Source organism: Palaemon carinicauda, chromosome 19, assembly GCF_036898095.1.
Source record: "Palaemon carinicauda isolate YSFRI2023 chromosome 19, ASM3689809v2, whole genome shotgun sequence".
NCBI classification, from domain to species: domain Eukaryota; kingdom Metazoa; phylum Arthropoda; class Malacostraca; order Decapoda; family Palaemonidae; genus Palaemon; species Palaemon carinicauda.
In genome coordinates, this window is record NC_090743.1 from 25,054,439 (window position 1) to 25,074,105 (window position 19,667).

Here is a 19,667-nt window from a genome sequence, read left to right on the forward strand (position 1 = left end):
AGTAATAAAATCATTATATAATCAATACTTGGTGAAATAGCTGCAAAAACTAACATAACCAAAACACAGGTGTAAATGCCTTCGTTTACTCATTATGATTGGGTGACGAAACATAAACGAACGAAAGATTTCTGTTTTAAGCGGCGTGTTTACGATAAACATTAAATGAAATTGCATTCATTTTATTTATTTTGAAGTTCCAATAAAAAAGTATATAAAACAACAACAGTAATAACAAAATCAGGATATAATTAATATTTGGTAAGATATCTGTTGCTGCAAAAATAACCTAAAAACAGATGTATAAATGCATTTGTTTGTTATAGATTAGAGTCTCGGAGATGAACGTAAAAAAACAATGGTTTACGTTTTTGGTTGTGTAGTTTTTGACATGTTTGGGAAAAGCACAATTTAGTTAAATGTTGAATTTTAAATAATACAGCTAAAGCTAGTCTATACAATGATGGTTTTGCAATTCACCAGTCGTCTTCTACAACAGATATAACTTGCATTCATTAAAATTTGTCCTAATTTTAGGTCGTCTTATACGTGGAAATATGTGGTACGCCTGTATATACACCCATCCTGAGTGTAATTTTAACCTTTTTCAAGTTATTAATCTTAAAACATTTTTTTTTATTTATAAGAACAATTTAATAGAAAAAAACAATATAGTCGAAAGTTGAATATGGGTAGTAAAAATTAGTAAATTGTTATTTGGCTTGGCCCAATGTGTTTAGAAATATGCAATTTTTCATTTATACAAGGTCGTGGATTGACCAAATTCTTGCATAATTCGGGAGCCTACTTTACATGTATCATCTTTATCAAGGCATTGTATTGTACAATATTGCAGACGGGTTAAAATTAGGCAACTTATCGGGACAAGGGGGATTGGCCATGATACAAATAACCCCTGGATTCAGACAACAAATCTGCTTACACAAGGCAACCTAATCATCTAATTGTGAGAGAAATTATTGCTTTGAAAAATTCATCATCATCTCATACGCCTATTGACGCAAAGGGTCTCGGTAAGGTTTTGCCAGTAGTCTCTATCTTGAGCTTTCAATTCAATACTTCTCCATTCATCATCATCTACTTCACGCTTCATAGTCCTCAGCCATGTAGGCCTGGGTCTTCCAACTCTAATAGTGCCTTGTGAAGCCCAATTAAGCGTTTTTGAAAAATTCACCCCGCTTCAATATACCAATTACAGCAACTTTGAATATCAGAAGTTACTTCATTGTTTAGTTCCAGGAACTAAGTGTTTTGGAAAAAATCACAATTGCTCTCAGCTAAATACAAATGATTACATATGGCATAGTTGGGTTAGGTTAGGTTAAAAGCCACTGGTCTGGAACATGGTTGGGCTGTACTAGTCCTGCCATTTTAGTGTAAATTCATACTCGGTTATTCAAGATTACTTCCTATGATTTACCATATAAATTATATAATTTCTATGTAACGTACTGGTAGTACGACCAACAGCAAATGACCGTGAACTATTATTAGGCTAAACTACCATTTTGATATCACTAATCATAAACTTATTACCATAAGGCCCGATTTTATAACTGCAGTATTCAGAATTTTTCCTTAGGCTACTTACTATATTGTAGACAGGGAAGCCTATCTAAATTACCGACTAATTGGCTACTGTAAGCAAGAACCCAAGGACAGGTATTCAGGTAAGCAAAGGCATCACAATCACCAAAGCCAACGGTATAAATATCTTCGTTGGATAATTATTCATGTCCTTAAATTCATCTTGGTAGATTATAGATGCCATAATATAATATATTTTCAGATGAAAAGTTTTTACTTTTCTCAGAATAGAAGATAAACCATCTAAAAAAACCATCGAAACAAACTTCAAACACTCCTTAGTCCTTACCTGTTGTCAAGCATCTAACGAAACAAAGTTGTTTCAATAACAACAAGAATTCTTGTATAATCATACAATAACAACTTCGTTGTGTAATATGCTAAAAGGAAATATAATACTAAACATATGCATAAATATTTCACTAAAATATTATAACACCCAACGACCGACTTAGTATTTGTTTAGTGAAACTGTCTATGCAGAGATTGGAACAATGCAAACTTCTCTTTGACATTTACTTCCAATTTTGCTGCGGCTGCCAGTGGTATGGTATGAGTCACTCACAGTCAGACATCTTTTGAAAAGAAAAAAAAATGTAAATGATCTTTGTCAAATATCTGGACTGGTGGAATAATCAGGATGAAAAATTTGTAAGTAGAGAAGAACGAGAATTTTTTTTCGACGATGGATTGTCCTTTGATAAAGATGTACAAGATAATTCGTGTAGTTATCTTCATCAGCACTCATGACATGTGCTTGACAAAAAAACAAGTAGGCCTACAGTAAAGTGCAACTAAAACCGAGTATTGTACTCTCAGTGAGAGACGAAGAAACATACATCAATTACATCATTGGTGAATCCCATACCATAGCATTGAGAATAGTCGAACATTTTACTTTCAGTCAATCCAGTACCATCATCCAGCTGTCACATACATGTACAATGATGGGGCAGCAACAAATTTTGTTTCGTAAGAAATATTATCAGTAGCTTGAAGCTATCATAAATGAACCCTGGTCTAGTGTATATGATATTTCAGAAGACTGACAATCCAGATTCATGAAGTTGGACCCCCCCAAAAAAAAAAAATTACCAAAACCTCTGTAACTCCCACCATGTATAAAGGAAATATCAAGTGCTTTTGGGAGCATTAATAGCTATCTTAGAGGTGGATGTAACACCTGTAGCTATGGTAAGCAAGGGTTTCAGGAGATGGCCACTCAACATCAAATCATTATTCTCTAGTCTTGGGTAGTGTCATAGCTTCTGTACCATGGTTTTCCATTGTCTTAGGTTAAGAGTTCTCTTGCTTGATGGTACACTCAGACACTATTCTATGTTTCCTTATTCCCTTACCTCACTGGGCTATTTTCCCTGTTGGAGCCCTTGGGCTTAAAGCATCTTGCTTTTCCAACTTGGGTTGTAGCTTAGCTAGTAATAATAATAATGAAGAGGTCTTCATAGATAACCTTACCTTTCCCGAATATTTGTGTCGTGACGTAGAAAGAGCTTCCGGAGCCATGAAAGCTGGTGTTCCTGCAGTATTAGTTAGAAATGCATCTTGGCCATCAAATTCGTTACAGACACCAAAATCTGCTATCTGAATGTGGCCATTGTCGCCCAGTAGCAAATTCGATGGCTTGATATCTCGATGAATAATCTTTTGATAATGCACTGAAAATGAAAAAAGACTTTCGATGAATGGTCTTTTGATAATGCACTGAAAATTAACAAGAATATTCGCAAATATAATCAGTCAGACATATTTTATTTATCATTATTGTAGTTATGGGTAATACGAAATACAACAAAGTTAACAATGTGAAAACTTTTCCCATTTTCTACTATGAGTAATATACTTACGATACTCTAGACCAAGTACAACATCTCTGAAATAGACCCATGCTTGATCTTCGGATAAAGGAGAGTCGGTGGGAATTTCTAAAACCTCCCCCTTTTCCAGGAGCTCAAATGCTGCAAAATTTAAAAACAAAAATAATTCGTAACATGTCACTCACCACAAATAACATGAAAAAATACTTCCTATTCTCATTCTGTACATAGAAAATCTTGAACAATTTGATTTCACTTGAAGTTTTTAGTCTTCCATGTACTGGCATACATAATACAATTATATTGGGAACGCCCTTTTGTCTTGTATTTAAATAGTAATATAGTATATACCACCTGTGTTTTGCATGTATAATAATTTTTTTTATTCAATTAATGGAACATTTACCCCCATGAGCATTTGTTTTTGGGATATGGTCTACATTTTTTAGAAGAAACTGATGCACACAGACTAAACCAAGAGGTAACTATTAATTTGATGCATGCATCAAACACTGAATGAAAGATAAGTCAAACTCAGTCTTATAATTTCATATCTTGTGTATATAATTTGTACATAAATGGAGTTTTTCAATTTTCTGGAATAATTAAATTATTATCTTTGCTAGGGAAATATGCATACACATTGTACATTATCAATAAAGTCCTAAAAGTCCAGTTGCTTTTAAAATAAGTAGGCTTATCATTTTTTGTAAATAATTTCCCAATACAAATTAGGGCCTTAAAATGCCAGATTCGCTTATACAATGAATTAAACAAGCACGTTTAATTAATATTTCATCGCATCCACACTGTCATAATACTAGCGGACAAATAATTAGTTGATTATATTATGCAAATTAGCATGACATGAAAAAAAATCTTTCCCACCGTTATCCCTACATTAAGGGGTCGGGTGCCTGATACACCCTTTCCGATGCCTTCCACCAAACCTCTTCTTTCCATATCATCCTTCACCTTATCTCACCATTTAATTATGAGGTAAAGGATGATACGAAGAAAAGATGTTTGGTGGAAGCGGATGCTTTTGATAGAAGGCATCACAAAATAAACACCAGCCAATAGATTTTCCAACTTAATCAACAGAGGGAAATTAATTAGCACAACATTGATTGTACGAACCCATGTAAAAGTTGTCTTCGTCAGGATCATTGAGAACTTCGACGAGTTTCACAACATTCGGGTGATTGAGCTTCTTCAAGATAGCTATTTCTCGGTGAACCCGATCGAGCGGATTTTCAATGGGCCGCCCGCCGGACGCTCTCTGGGGTGGCAACCGTCCTTTTACTGAAAAGAAAGTGGCGGTTACTATATTGAAGAGTTCTGTCCAGGCCTCGGAAGCTAAAGCCCCACAATACTACATGCATTAACAATTAAATGTAGTATGTGTATCACATGTACATTCTTAGAGGAATGTCAGTTTACAAAATTCCTGAGCCATATTATTTTTTTAAAACATCAACCCTGTTGGACAGGGTAAGTTCGAAAGACAAAGCTCTTTTCGTTTTTCATTATTATTATTATCAAAAGGATGAGCTTTACCAGAATAATGAGCCAAGCTCGACTCTCGCAGAACTGACCCCCGTTTTCCAAAATAATGTGATCAAGTATTTTCAGTAGGTACACAAGCCATTAATATAGTTATAATTGTGAAAGTTCTAATATACATTTACATTTTTACGGAACTTGGAGTACGCTGAGATTAGTCAAATTCATTTTTTACCACTAAAAGTTTAGTCCAGTGCCTTTAGGACAAAAATGTAATACCTAATTAACTACGATTTATTTCTCTCTAAACGTTCAAAACAGATGATGCTTCCACAAGTAATTATTCATAAACCTTTCTAAATATATTAATTTCTAAAATAAAAAAAAAAATAAGTTTACGCATTGCTATATGGAACATTGCACAATACATGCAAATGTATTTCTTTTCCAATTCAATGAAGTACATATTCTTCACAAAATAGTGGAATAGAAAATAAAATAAGGCTGCAAAAGAATCAAAGGCAACTATTTGGTAGTGTCACACAGGTCTAAAAACATTGTCAAACTGTCAATAAAATATTTCTATAAATCCTGACTTCATTAGCCTAAACGCTAAGCAATTACTATGATTTCTCTATATTGACGTTTCTTTATTTTAATAGACATTTCATTTAAAATTAGTTTAAGATTTTTTATAGGTTTGCAGCTTCATTTAATGTATCAAAGGGTTTTCTTCACATTAAAAATATTTCCCTTACCAATTCAATTAGTTATAAGGAACATCTAACTAAGGGTCACGAATATCGCAATGCTATACATATATTAAAATATTCATAATACAATCACCTATGAAAAAGTTACACTGTACTAGAAATACTACAAATATAATTCTTGGTTATATATATTTTTTTTTGTACTCAGGCGAAGATGAAGTTGATCTCTACAGGCTTACTTTCAAAGCGCAAAATTCCAGAACTCCCTTGCTTTCCTCTGTATCTCATTGACTTCAACACCATTAAGGCGTTCGCTAATGTCATCAAAGTTTCTATTTTTCTTTCAAAAGTTTGACCTATATGATATGCCCTTCTCGGTATCTTCACCCTGTTTATGAGCTAGCAAACTTAAAACTTAACAAGGAAACTAATTAATACTTAGAATGCGAAAAAAAAAATACTTCTAATGTCGGTAAGTTTGGGGGCAAATATTTCCTACACTATTTTCAGTTCTATACAATCTATCCGTAGTTGTAGCTTTTATTCCTACATACTTCATCGGCAGGGAAGCTTTCACTTCGACATATTTTATAGGCAACTGTCTCTGTCATTTCGACATATTTCATCAGTGGCCGTAGTTTTCCTTTCGACATATTTTATGTGGCTGTAGTTTTTATTTCGACACATTTTATTGTTATTAGAAATTTTCATTGTGACATATTTCATCTGTAGCTGTAGTTTCCCTTTCGACATATTTCATCAGCAACTCTCTTTCATTTAGACATATTTTATCAGTAGCCGAAGTTTGCTATTCGACATATTTTATATGTGGCTGCAGTTTTTATTTCGACATATCTTATCGGTAGTTGTAATTTTCATTGTGATACATTTTATCAGTAACTGTAGTTTTCATTCCGGAAGATTCTTTTTATGAAGCTGGTTTTCATTTTGACATATTTTATCCGTAATTGTAATTTTTATTTCGACATAATTTATCGGTAGCTGTAGTTTCCCATTCGATTAATTCTATCAGTAGCTGAAGTTTTTATGTTGACATATTTCATTGGCAGTTGTAGTTTTCATTACGATACATCTCATCAATACCTGCCGTTTCCTTTAGGCATGTTTTCTCGCAAGCAGTAGTTTTCATTTCAATATTGTATATAAATGTAACTGTATTTTTCATCTCTACGTATTCTATATGTAGCTGTAGTTTTCATTTGTAAATATCTATTTGAAGCTGTAGTTTTTATCTCTACATATTTTATCGATGGCTGTAGCTTTCATTTTTTCATATATCAACAGTAAATGCCGGGAGTATGTTTTCCCTTTAAATCACTGGCTCAAACGAAGGCATTCGAAATCTCAAGAATTACAGTGAATCCTGAATTTGAATAAATTTCCTGGTCCACCGAGAGACCGACAAGTTTCAGACTCTGGCTGAATTGCTATGGATGTTTCTCGCAATCTTAGACGGATCTTATTAATTATTTGCATTTACGTGCACCTGGACAATGGGCAGATAGGTAATTTACCGCAGACGCAAGTCTAAACATTAGTTTATTTATTTCGCTATTTCCTTTCCTTACTGAGCTATTTTCTCAGTTGGAGCCCTTGGGCTTATAGCATCCTGCTTTTCCAACTAGGGCTGTAGCTTAGCTGGTGGTATTAATAATAATAATAATAATAATAATAATAATAATAATAATAATAATAATAATAGTAATGATAATAAGAACAAAAAACAACAACAACAACAACAACAACAATAATAATAATAATAATAATAATAATAATAATAATAATAATAATAATAATAATAATAATAATAATAATAATAATAATAATTCTGTCTAGTGGTATACTTGATATACATTTAGATTGTTGGGAAAAATAAGCTTGAAACTCCCAGCTCAAGGAGAATAACACATTTTATAAAAGTGAACGACAAAATATAACCATAAAATATCAATAATTATCTAGAGGGTGAAATAAACTCTTCTGCAATAGTCTACATTTAACTAGCTACAAATGTATTTTTTTCATTTAATTTGGCAGTGTCTACATAAAAGTTTGTTAGGACCTCAGACAATAATACTGTTATGTAATACTTGAATAAACTACTGTTATGTAATACTTAAATGAAACTAAAGTGCTAAAACAAGCATATTATCTGTAACATAAGTTAACTTACCACTGCAACTAAGTTAAAAAAAAGATACAACTTACTTCAAAGGAACCAATTGGAAAAAGTTTGACCTAAATTACATGTATGTATGTATGTATGTATGTATAAATACACACATATATACATATATATACACACACACACACACATATATATATATATATATATATATATATATATACATATACATGTATGTATGTATGTATATATGTATGTATACACACACACATATATAAATATATATATATATATATATATATATATATATATATATATATATATATATATGTATGTATGTATAGAACAACTCACGTGGCATTTAGGCAATACTCTAGACATGTTTTGGCTCCTGTGTCTAAGGATTCGACATAACCTAGCAGAGTAAACAACTGCACGGGTATGCTACGATCGTTGAGAATATAAAATACGTAAAACAACCACGGAAAACGTGATTTACAACTGGTTTGAAGTGACAGCTACAAATAGAAGTATCTCCTACAACGGTGTTTAGTCAAGATTGGATAATATTTACTGTACATACTATTTAAGCCCAATAAATACTCAATGGGCATCAAATTTACAGAAGGGACAACTCTCGACACGCCTCCGAACTGAACATTCTTATGCAATTCCGTATCATAACTTGAACGCGTGAGCAGACATAACATAGGTAAACACAGCACTTCACCCCCACCCACGAGAAGCTACGAGATTTGGTTGGGAATTATAATTTCCATATCACAGTACGTGAATCTCCGTTGCGAATCCGCAAATAGACCTTTGTTGCGATACGATGTTCAGTTCGCACGTGTGCACGTGTCATAAATGTGTGTGGGAGGTGCAAAACTTGAATCAAAGCCTTTTCATCTCTTCGGCTTAAATGGTAGAACAATCGTCAAAGCTTTTGCAATTTCTAACTAAAATCTCTACGTGTGGTTTTATAATGCTTCTGTTCACTTTCTCTTTCTTCTCCTAACTTTGGCTTGAATTGTCTGAGTAATTTCGCTAAGAGGATAAAGAGTGTTGAACAAAAACCGTGCATTGGCAGTGGAATGAAAATTGTAATGGAGCTTTCCCCTAATAGGAACACTACACATCCCATTGGGATAACGAATACACTAAATGTATTGCCATGAAGCATTTAGTTTTTTTGGACACATCTTAGGATGAATCATAGTGGAGATTTCGTTTGTTCAATAGCCTAATTACAATTACTAATAATGTTGTCGTCATTGTAACGCAAATCAATATAAAAAAAATGAAATTGAAATCTATGTTTTCCTTTTGGAATACACATAAAGATTGAATAATTTTATAACATTCGTTAGCTTGTATTGCTCAAGATATGCATTCACGCGATGCAAAGACAACGGCAAATTTCCTTGTCGAAGAAATTTGAAATATTTCCTTTCTATCACTCTATTTGAATTATGGTTGTAAAGTATATAATTATGATTTGCAATGGGGTTACTGCCAATGCCAAAAAGGAACACAAGAAGTCTTCATTAGAATATAACATATGATAATCTATTTTTATCAGTCATTGCAAAAAAAATAGTGTATAAGTGCATACTACGTTGAAATGTTTAACGTGAATCCTTGGTGTTCTATGCTTAAAAAATTGCAAAACACACAAAAAAATGAAAGTTAACTACATAATTCATACATTGAGAATAACGAACTAATCCAGAGAGATATTTGAATCATACTTATTATTAATCGCCTTGCCCATTACGCCTTTTCACTTAAGCCAACAAGCAAGTACCTTGCTGGCACAAGGCCGGCCTATTAGAACCGAGTTAAATTGTTATTATGTCAACGGTGTTTTTAATAAAAGAAATTCATGTAACTTAAATAAATAAATAGCCTACCATATCAGTGGAAAGTAAATATAACATTTTATTTAAGGGAAATTGATTATTTTGCATTTCTTAATAGCATATTTGATAGGTATTTATAAACATGCAAGATAATATAAAACCTTTGTTTTAATAGGATCTATGTTAGGATTAATAACGCAGTTCACTTTTAAAATCCTTCGCTTAAATAACGAGAATGAGTAGCAAAAGATAAAATCTTAATTTCTTAAATAAAAACAAATTGTTAAACGCAAAACTTATCATCCAAATTTCATAGAAATATTCTTTGACAAACACATCCGTAAAATATAGCTTACACATCAGCTTACGATGATATCTATCACAACACTGTAGAGCATTTTAACTTCTTATATGCAACTTCCTAATTGAAATTTACATGCAAAATAAATCACAAATGAGTTGGGTAATCTTCTTCAAAATACTATCACGAAAATTCACCTGGGTAAAAAATAAATTGAGTTTTATATAACTCTGTCAAGATATATATCAAAAGTGAAATTGCTCCCAAATTCATCCTAAATAAAAAACAAACATAATAATAAAGAGGCTTCAAGTATCATTCACCTGGAATAATGAAGAAAAAGTCAAGAAATCATATCAGTTATGGCGAAGTTACATGTCACTGTAACGCATTTGCAATTAACAGTAAAAAAAAATATATCAAATAAAAAAATGGTTAAACATTGCACACTGCTACTGTACCAGGTGCTCACCTATTGAAAAAAATGCATTAACTGGGATAGAGGATCACTTACTACACAACGCCTTGTGAATGTCATACATTTGGTTATCAATTTTTGAAAAAAGCATGTATATACATAAATCAATTTATTGAAAACAGGTATACATGAGTATTGCATGTTGAATAAGTACCATTACATCGTAAACTCAACAATCAAAACATACTATAGTACTGTACTATCTGTAATACAGTTAGTGATAAGTTCTTCATGATGCTAAAATATGGACTATAGGGCTTATCTTACCATAGCAAAATAACTACAAGCAACGTGTGAAGCAGCGAGGAATGTCCATTCCAGAGCTCTCCCAAAATGTCTGTTTTTTTCTAGATATAAACAAACTTTTTACATCTGGAGACAAATTCGTCACGGAGTGTGCCTTTGGCGTGCACGTTGCCTGGGAGGTGGGAGGACATAGCAGGGGACTTGGCTGTACTGTGGGGGAGTTAGGGGAGGAAAAGACATCTTGAATGGTGTTTGTGCCAAGCAGCAAACAAGAGGAGACTGCAGCAGCTCCAACGGATGCACACACACAAGACTTACCTCGAAAACTGGGAGGGGAGTAGCTGGCCTGTCGGAAGATTGGGCTGAGCGAACGGACGTGCTGCGAAGCCTCAGATTCGGCGCCGATGGTCCAGGCACGGCCTGCTCCGCCATGCACAACGCCAACACACCAGCACAACGACACCAACAGAAAAAATGACAAAAATAACAATAAAAATGGGAGAAGGATGGGTTAAAAACACCTCATGCTTGGATAGTGCCAATTTCATCACCATGACAAGGTAACCGTGGGAAGAGGACGTCGCAAGCAGATATTTTTCAAAGGTAGGTTGCTTGCTTTGCAATGATTTTGCTGGATTTATTGCCTTACTTACGTTTGCTTTACATTTTACATAATATTCTAGTATTGATTGTTTACTTAGAAACATTTTTAAGCAAATAAAAATAATTTTACTTGTTTTGAAAAGTTTGATTTAACAATTCACACGATTCTTTGCAATGTCTAGCAAGCAAACACAAAAGGCTTCATACTTGCTCGCAATAAAATTCTTAAAAACCAGATTGTCTGCTCTACGACGACTCTCCCAGGGCACGATTCATATTGGCACGGGGGAGGTTGCGAAAGTATCAAAAGTGGAGGAATGAGAGCACATAAGCGTGGTAAAAAAAAAGAAGGGGGGGGGAGGGGAGGGGGAGGTAAAGACTGTGATATTGGAACATGCACATAAACAACAAATGTTCTCGCCTCTCGCACTAATCCCTCCATCACAATTGCGTCATTGCTTGCAACAATTTAATCTCCGGGAATAAAGCAGGATGGGTAAATCCATTGGTGTCTTGTTTAACATTGGCAGTATGTATGATACAGTTATCATTAATGCGTAATAGATATGTTCAATTATTGAAATTTTTTTTGCAAAAGTCGATTTAATGTCGTGTCATTTTTTATACCGCGAATGTTTAAGATAATTTATATATTATCTAAGGTACGTCATACATAATAATATTCTAAATATTCTGCCTTCGTAATTGTTATTATCACCTGAAGACTAAATCCAGCTAAATAAGTGTTTACAATTTAGCTTATAATCATTCTGTTTCATGAAATTGTGTAGTTATAAAATAATCATTTAATTATTTGGGCCATTACGAAACATGATATACGTCCAGGAAGATCTCTTCGTGTACGATAAGTATATATCACAAACCAATAATCAAGGATATAAGCGTTTATTTCCAGCTTATAATACCTCGTAAAAAGCAAAATGAAATTTTACCCTTCCATTAAATGTATAAAAAATACAACCGAAAAAAATTGAAACTTTTTAATAGAAGATAATAATTATGTTGAATAAAAATTGAAAAGCTAGAAAAAAATGTATTCAAGATCATGGCTTTCTTCTTTTTTAACTTCTCTTCTTCCCCCTTCTTCCCGTAGGAGGGAGAAGTGGTTCTGACGAAGGCTTTTTCCTTATGTCTTTTATCTTGTTTCGCTCTGGTCTCGACAGAAAAGGGGATGAAGTTGTCCCTCGTATCGGACTCAACACGACAAACATAACATTGTGATGTCAGGAACAGTGAAACGAAGGAAATTAAAATGAATATAAACAAGTGCGAAAGGAAAGTGTCGTGTGTAAGGAGGGGGGGGGGGGGGGGGGGCCTGATTGCCTGCCGTGACTGAGGGTGTGACTACCCTGTTTTCTAAAATTTATTTGCTTATTTACTGAAAGTATCAACAGCAAGTTTGTAATATTTCACTACAGGCAATTCAAGAAACATTTCTTGGCTTTTCAATTCAGGGGAGGAAGCACAGGCATATGCATACAACTTTCTTATTTCTGAAGGTGTTATGGCTGTTCTTTGTTAATGCATACATAAGTACATCCACGAATTGGTTACAAAATATACACTATGTACAAATATTCCCACATAAACTATGCCCACATTACCCTTATAAAACAAAACATAAATCGAGGACTTTTCTTGTTGCCAGAACATCTAATATATCTTTTAGAGGAAATGTTTTAGCTAATTCAAATATACTGTTACATTATAATAACCATCAAACTATTGGCAAGATCTTAAGAATTCCGTATGGTACTGAATATCATAATTCTAACTTTTCTGATTATGTACGCTGTAATAAATAACTACTGACCTCTCGTGTATTTCATACAATGTTTTTACTACATTCTTACTAAAATTTTATAAAACGTTCATCATTAGAAACGTACTCTAACTTCTACAGCAAAATTATTAAATATTTGTAGTGTATTATAGACAATCCTTTAGAAATACAAGAATCACTACCTAAATTCTACTCAAAATAATTCCCACCAATTATGAGACACTATAAAGTAAGTATACTGACAAACTGTTTCAAAATCTTTCATGACATTACATTTTGAATAGTTAATTTCTGTTCAAGTTATAGCATAGCTATTTGACTTTCACAATGATAAAAATTATTCCAAATATTCTTTTTATTATTCACTCTAACTACAATTTTATTGATTAATTGACATTTTCACCCAAAACACATTCTTTCCAGTGATCCAATTTCTTGTTTTCAATCTAATATATTTTCAAATTTTTCAAAAATGATTTTTAGTTTACGTGATAACCTAGTGATTATACTTTCTACCACTTTATTGTTTTACATCATTCAATCTAACTTACCAATTTCCCGCTTCTATCAAGTCAACTTCTCTATCTTTATGAAAAGCCTTACCACAAAATTCAATCTCCTAACTTTTCCTATTGTAAATTATATAAATCTGACGTTTATGTCTTCCAATCATCGTCAAACTTTCCCTGAATTAATCAGTTCTCTCTGTATATTCAAACCATCTTTTATACATTTAAGTATATTTTGCTTATCTTTTCCTCATTGAATTGTTTTCTAAATTTCATCCTGTCCACCATTAACAACCTTTCTATCAAATTATCATCTTCTAGTTCTTATCTCTGAATATTCGATAAAAAATTTACTCCGTTAAATTAGTCTTGTTTTCCACTCCATTTGTTATTAAAAAAAAAAAATAATTACATTTCACATGAATTTACAATATAAATTAGTTTCAAATTTTTATTTTATCCAATGACAATGATCATAACCTTTCCATTGAATTAGATTCTAGATAATAAATTAATATTTGGTTTTCTTATTCTAATCTAATGGTAAAAATCGGCACTTCTATCTAAATCAATCAAGATGCATATTAGACTTCTCAGGCAATGCTTAGTCAGTAAACAATTTAAAATAACTCTAAGGGACTGTAGCACAAAATCCAAGAACTAATTATCAGCTACTAATCTAATGATCATCTCTTAGTCCCTAATCTAAACCACTAACTTTTTTCTTATGTACATTCGATGGCAACACTACATATCAAAATGCTATGTACATCAAAAGGGCAACAGTTTACTGTCTCCAGTTACTCTTACCTTCGAACATCTTTACCAAACAAGAGACGACTAAAACATATTCATAGCCACGCCCCTTCATCAAGGGTTATTTGTTTACACTTCCATGAAAAAAAAAAACAGGGGTAAAAAAAAATGGGGGGAGGGGGAGACATCGCAAGGTAAGCACTTCCAAGCACGTGCCGAAACAACGAAAGTCTGTTCACCGCTGAGTCACAACAACTAAAGCTACGGTGTCAATATATATTGAACATAATAAACAAGGCCGTGATGAGAGAAAGGGAGAGAGAGAGCCAAGATTAAAAAAAACAACATCAAAATCGTAGCAAAGAAAACTGTAACCCTGAAACCAGTCCCACTCACCAAAACAACCGTGTTTCTTCATCAGCTTTTTCTTGGAAAGAATCTTCATGGCCTGAAGGGGAATTGAGTATTATTGTTAATTAGTAATCAAAATACCTAATAAAAGGAGACCAAATATGATGTCTTTAAATTCACTTAACATACGTTCAATATTACAGCCCTTGCTCAAAGCAATGAGGTATTTGAAAGTACTGAGAAATTTCATATTGCAGTTTAGTGAATATCGGAAACATTCATCTAACTATATCCACAAAGGAACTTATTTCAAAACTTATTATTACTTACGTAATGTGTATCGTCTTCCTCATTATAAGCCAATTTGACAATGCCATAGGAACCCTGAGGATTAAAAGAAATTATATTAAATAAGACAGAAAATAAAATAAAAATATTCATAAATTCAAAGTACACGATACTATATGTAGTACACGGTAGAGATGAAGATTACATATCTGTTAATTTATTTCATAAAATGGGCAATTTTAATGTCGGATATAGAAGTTATTGCAAAATTTCCAAAACATTCAAGAGTTATTGCATAAAATGATATTATTTTCTTATCATTAATAATGTTAGATTTCTTCAGTGTAATCTTCATCTCTGCCATATCTTATATAATGGGCAATTTTAATGTGGGGTATAAAAGTTATTACACTTCCAAAACTTTCAAGAGTTATTGCATAAAATAATGTCACTTTCTTATCATTAATCATGTTAGATTCCTGCAGTCATTTTCAAAGTAAATTTGCATGTTCGATATTCAAAATAACAGATTTATAGAGTATATTGCGGTGTATCTATGTTTTAAATGTATTAACGTTTGTAACGTTTTCATCATCTTATAGATTCTTGTATAATAAAGCAAAATATTTACCAACTAGATGGTTATATATTGACAGAAAAGTATATAATATCACCTCTTGAAGATGCTTGAAATGTATCTCACCCACACACACACACATATACACATATATATATATATATATATATATATATATATATATATATATATATATATATATATATATATATACTGTATATATATATATATATATATATATATAATATATATATATATATATATATATATATATATATATATATATATATATATATATATATATATATATAATATATATATATATATGTGTGTGTGTGTGTGTGTGTAGAGAGAGAGAGAGAGAGAGAGAGAGAGAGAGAGAGAGAGAGAGAGAGAGAGAGAGAGAGAGAGAGAGAGAGAGTAAAAATATAAATTTTATCAATATTGGATGAGTAAGCAAAACACAATGGGAGGCCGCAAACACTGAAGCAAGGACAATAACATTCAAAGGTCAAAAATCGTCCAAGCAGGGAAACATTTGCAAACATGAACACAACATGTTTACATCCATCCATGACATCGAGTTTTACTGGCAGCCAAACAAATTTAACAATAATTATACAAAATGAATGATTCAGCTCCAACAGCTAGAAGAGTTTCCATCAACCGGTACAAGATGAGTAAGCCATTATGTTATTCATTGTTTCAAGGGTACATTAATGACAATGATGAATATTCAACAGATGATGAATAACTTGAGGGTTTGCTAGTTCAGTATCTAGTCAAGGGAAAGTACCGTCTGTACTAGGTCTTGAACGCACGAAACTTCTTTTGTAGTTTATTTATTACCTTATTTCTTTTCATCAATGGGCTATTTTTCCTTGTTGGATCCCTTGGGCTTATATCATGGTGCTTTTCCAACTAGGTTGTAGCTTAGCAAGTAATAATAATAATAATAATAATAATAATAATAATAAGTCATCTATATTAGTATTCTGTTTCAACTTTCACATTATTTTCAACTACTATAACCAATCATTCATACACAAATAATGTATTCATTATTTATATAAAAATAATTTCCAATTACCCGACTAAACATGAGCTAAATGAACTTGAATAAATTTTCAAGAAAAATTCATTCACGAATGATATACGCTACTACTAACTAGTCAATTACATTGGCACTTTAGCTTTAAACGTGTACTTCTGCTTTTTCTACTTATATCATATATCTCCATTTATTATTATTATTATTATTATTATTATTATTATTATTATTATTATCCTATTTGGAAAAGTAGAATGTTAGAAGACCAAGTCCTTTAACATGGAAATAAACACAGTGCGGAAATGAAATAGAAAAGTAATTAATAAACCATAAAGGAGAAATAATAAGAAAATATAAAATTTATCAAAATCATTAACAACGTTGGGGGCAGTTAAGGGAGTAGTAAAAAATAGGGGGTTGGGCATGAATGTAAAGAGAGTTCTGTATGAGAAAGTGATTGTACCAACTGTGATGTATGGATCGGAGTCGTGGGGAATGAAAGTGAGGGAGAGACAGAAATTGAATGTGTTTGAGATGAAGTGTCTAAGGAGTATGGCTGGTGTATCTCGAGTAGATAGGGTTAGGAACGAAGTGGTGAGGGAGAGAACGGGTGTAAGAAATGAGTTAGCGGCTAGAGTGGATATGAATGTGTTGAGGTGGTTTGGCCATGTTGAGAGAATGGAAAGTGGTTGTCTGCTAAAGAAGGTGATGAATGCAAGAGTTGATGGGAGAAGTACAAGAGGAAGGCCAAGGTTTGGGTGGATGGATGGTGTGAAGAAAGCTCTGGGTGATAGGAGGATAGATGTGAGAGAGGCAAGAGAGCGTGCTAGAAATAGGAATGAATGGCGAGCGATTGTGACGCAGTTCCAGTAGGCCCTGCTGCTTCCTCCGGTGCCTTAGATGACCGCGGAGGTAGCAGCAGTAGGGGAGTCAGCATTATGAAGCTTCATCTGTGGTGGAAATGTGGGAGGTTGGGCTGTGGCACCCTAGCAGTACCAGCTGAACTCGGTTGAGTCCCTGATTAGGCTGAAGGAACATAGAGAGTAGAGGTCCCCTTTTTGTTTTGTTTCATTGTTGGTGTCGGCTACCCCCCAAAATTGGGGGAAGTGCCTTGGTATATTGATTGATTGATTAACAACGTTAAATAGTTAAGCGATAAATAAATTATAAAATGAGACTTATACTAACCTATTCAGGAGAAAATATTTGCAACTGATTTGGGTTTCTGAAATTCAACAGACTGAACCACTAGATTAGAATGATCATTCCACAATCTGGTCACAGCTGGAATAAAACTTTTAGAATTCTGTGTAGTGTTGATGGAGACGCAAGACTTATAATTAACTGCACACCTATTACTGCATACAGGATGGTACTGTCCTGGAAGATCTGAACGCAAAGGATGTTGACAATTATGAAAAATCTAATGCAACTTGTATAAAGAACTAACTGAACATTTCTCGTGAATTCAAACTTAATTAAATTCACGAAAAATAGGAAACGTTCCATGTACTTCTATCCAAGGCTAATATTACAACACTTAGTCTAGTGTAGGATTTAACACAATTTGGCGTGGTGTACTTTAAGGTAAGATTGCTTATCTAAGCTTGAGTTCATATATTTTAAAGACACCAATACATTAGGATTAATAGTTAAAACCTAGAATTACATACGGTTAAGCTTTGTTTAAAAATCTCAACTTAATATGTAATCTCATTCAGGGTTTAAAATGTAACCTTCGGAAGAACGGCCTACTACGAAAAAATAGAAAGAAAGATGAAGGAAAGAAAAGGAGAACGTAACCACATTTCTCACCTTCAGAGGAACAGCTTCATTGAATATAGGAAAGCCAATGGGAGAGATATTTCCATTTTCTGGGCCAATGAAGATGAAATACTGAATTATTTAACCAATCATGAGAATAACACGATCGACCAATATCACGAAAACTGATCCAGACGTAGTAAATATGGCATAGGCGATGACTTGGACATCTCTATCAATGTCTAGGTCTCTGTATAGGAAATGACTATGGTGCTATTTATAGCTCGCCTGTGCTGTGCTAATGAATGCGGAATCAAGGCCCAAGGTCAGCTAGGGGATCAATGGACGTATTTGGGGTTATTGCGTCTGCCACAAATATCTATTTTTGGGTAAATCTAGGGCCACCTAGTTTACTGTTTGTTAGTTTTTAAAGTTTAAATTTTAAGAGAGAGAGAGAGAGAGAGAGAGAGAGAGAGAGAGAGAGAGAGAGAGAGAGAGAGAGAGAGAGAGAGAGAGAGAGTGATAAGGCAATAGCTTTTAAAATAATTGCTCGTGGAGAGAGAGAGAGAGAGAGAGAGAGAGAGAGAGAGAGAGAGAGAGAGAGAGAGAGAGAGAGCAATAGCTTTTATGAAAATATAATTGCTAGTGGATAACTCTTTTTGAATATGAATTATTTTTATAACAACGATTTTATAGCAAGGAAAAAGAACGATGTTGAAACTGACGATTTTAAACATTTAAAATATCAATGGATAAATATGAAAAATACCTTCCGTTTCAAAAGTATAGTGTTGTTATGCAATTCCTAATTCTATTTTGCTTAATTATTAGTATTCCTTCTCTCTTCTAACGTATAAATCACTCAAGTATCTATTCCAGCATATATTCTGGTATTTTTTTCTATGACAACTTTTGATTCAATTAACATTCAATCGAAAAACACCCCCCTGTCTGTCTGTCTGTCTGTCTGTTTATATATATATATATATATATATATATATATATATATATATATATATATATATATATATATATATATATATATATATATATATACTGTATATACATATATATATATATATATATATATATATATATATATATATAAATAAATAAAAGAGAACACGCTCTTCCACCTAGATTAGCAAACCACAAATTGGCCAGCATAATTATGTTTGTCTCTGAGGGCCAAAAGTCTAGACAAAATTGCCACCAACTTCCAAACGATGCAGTCGACCGGCGAATCAAATTTTCATGACAAGGTGACGC

The 19,667-nt window shown here is 33.0% G+C and overlaps 1 protein-coding gene across 5 annotated transcripts in view; it reads right to left on the bottom strand.

The window, feature by feature from the left end:
• The window catches only part of LOC137658530 (calcium/calmodulin-dependent protein kinase kinase 1-like), a 476,501-nt gene that overhangs the window by 50,746 nt on the left and 406,088 nt on the right, over nucleotides 1-19,667 (bottom strand). For 4 of the 5 annotated variants that reach the window (XM_068393328.1, XM_068393326.1, XM_068393327.1 and 1 more), the window contains 6 exons: nucleotides 15,049-15,102; nucleotides 14,764-14,815; nucleotides 11,014-11,115; nucleotides 4,584-4,748; nucleotides 3,474-3,584; nucleotides 3,085-3,284 (listed from right to left, as the gene is read on the bottom strand). In XM_068393328.1, the coding sequence (XP_068249429.1) occupies nucleotides 3,085-3,284; nucleotides 3,474-3,584; nucleotides 4,584-4,748; nucleotides 11,014-11,115; nucleotides 14,764-14,815; nucleotides 15,049-15,102 (684 nt within the window). The remainder of the gene's footprint in view (nucleotides 1-3,084; nucleotides 3,285-3,473; nucleotides 3,585-4,583; nucleotides 4,749-11,013; nucleotides 11,116-14,763; nucleotides 14,816-15,048; nucleotides 15,103-19,667) is intronic. The other variant, XM_068393330.1, reaches the window with a different exon arrangement.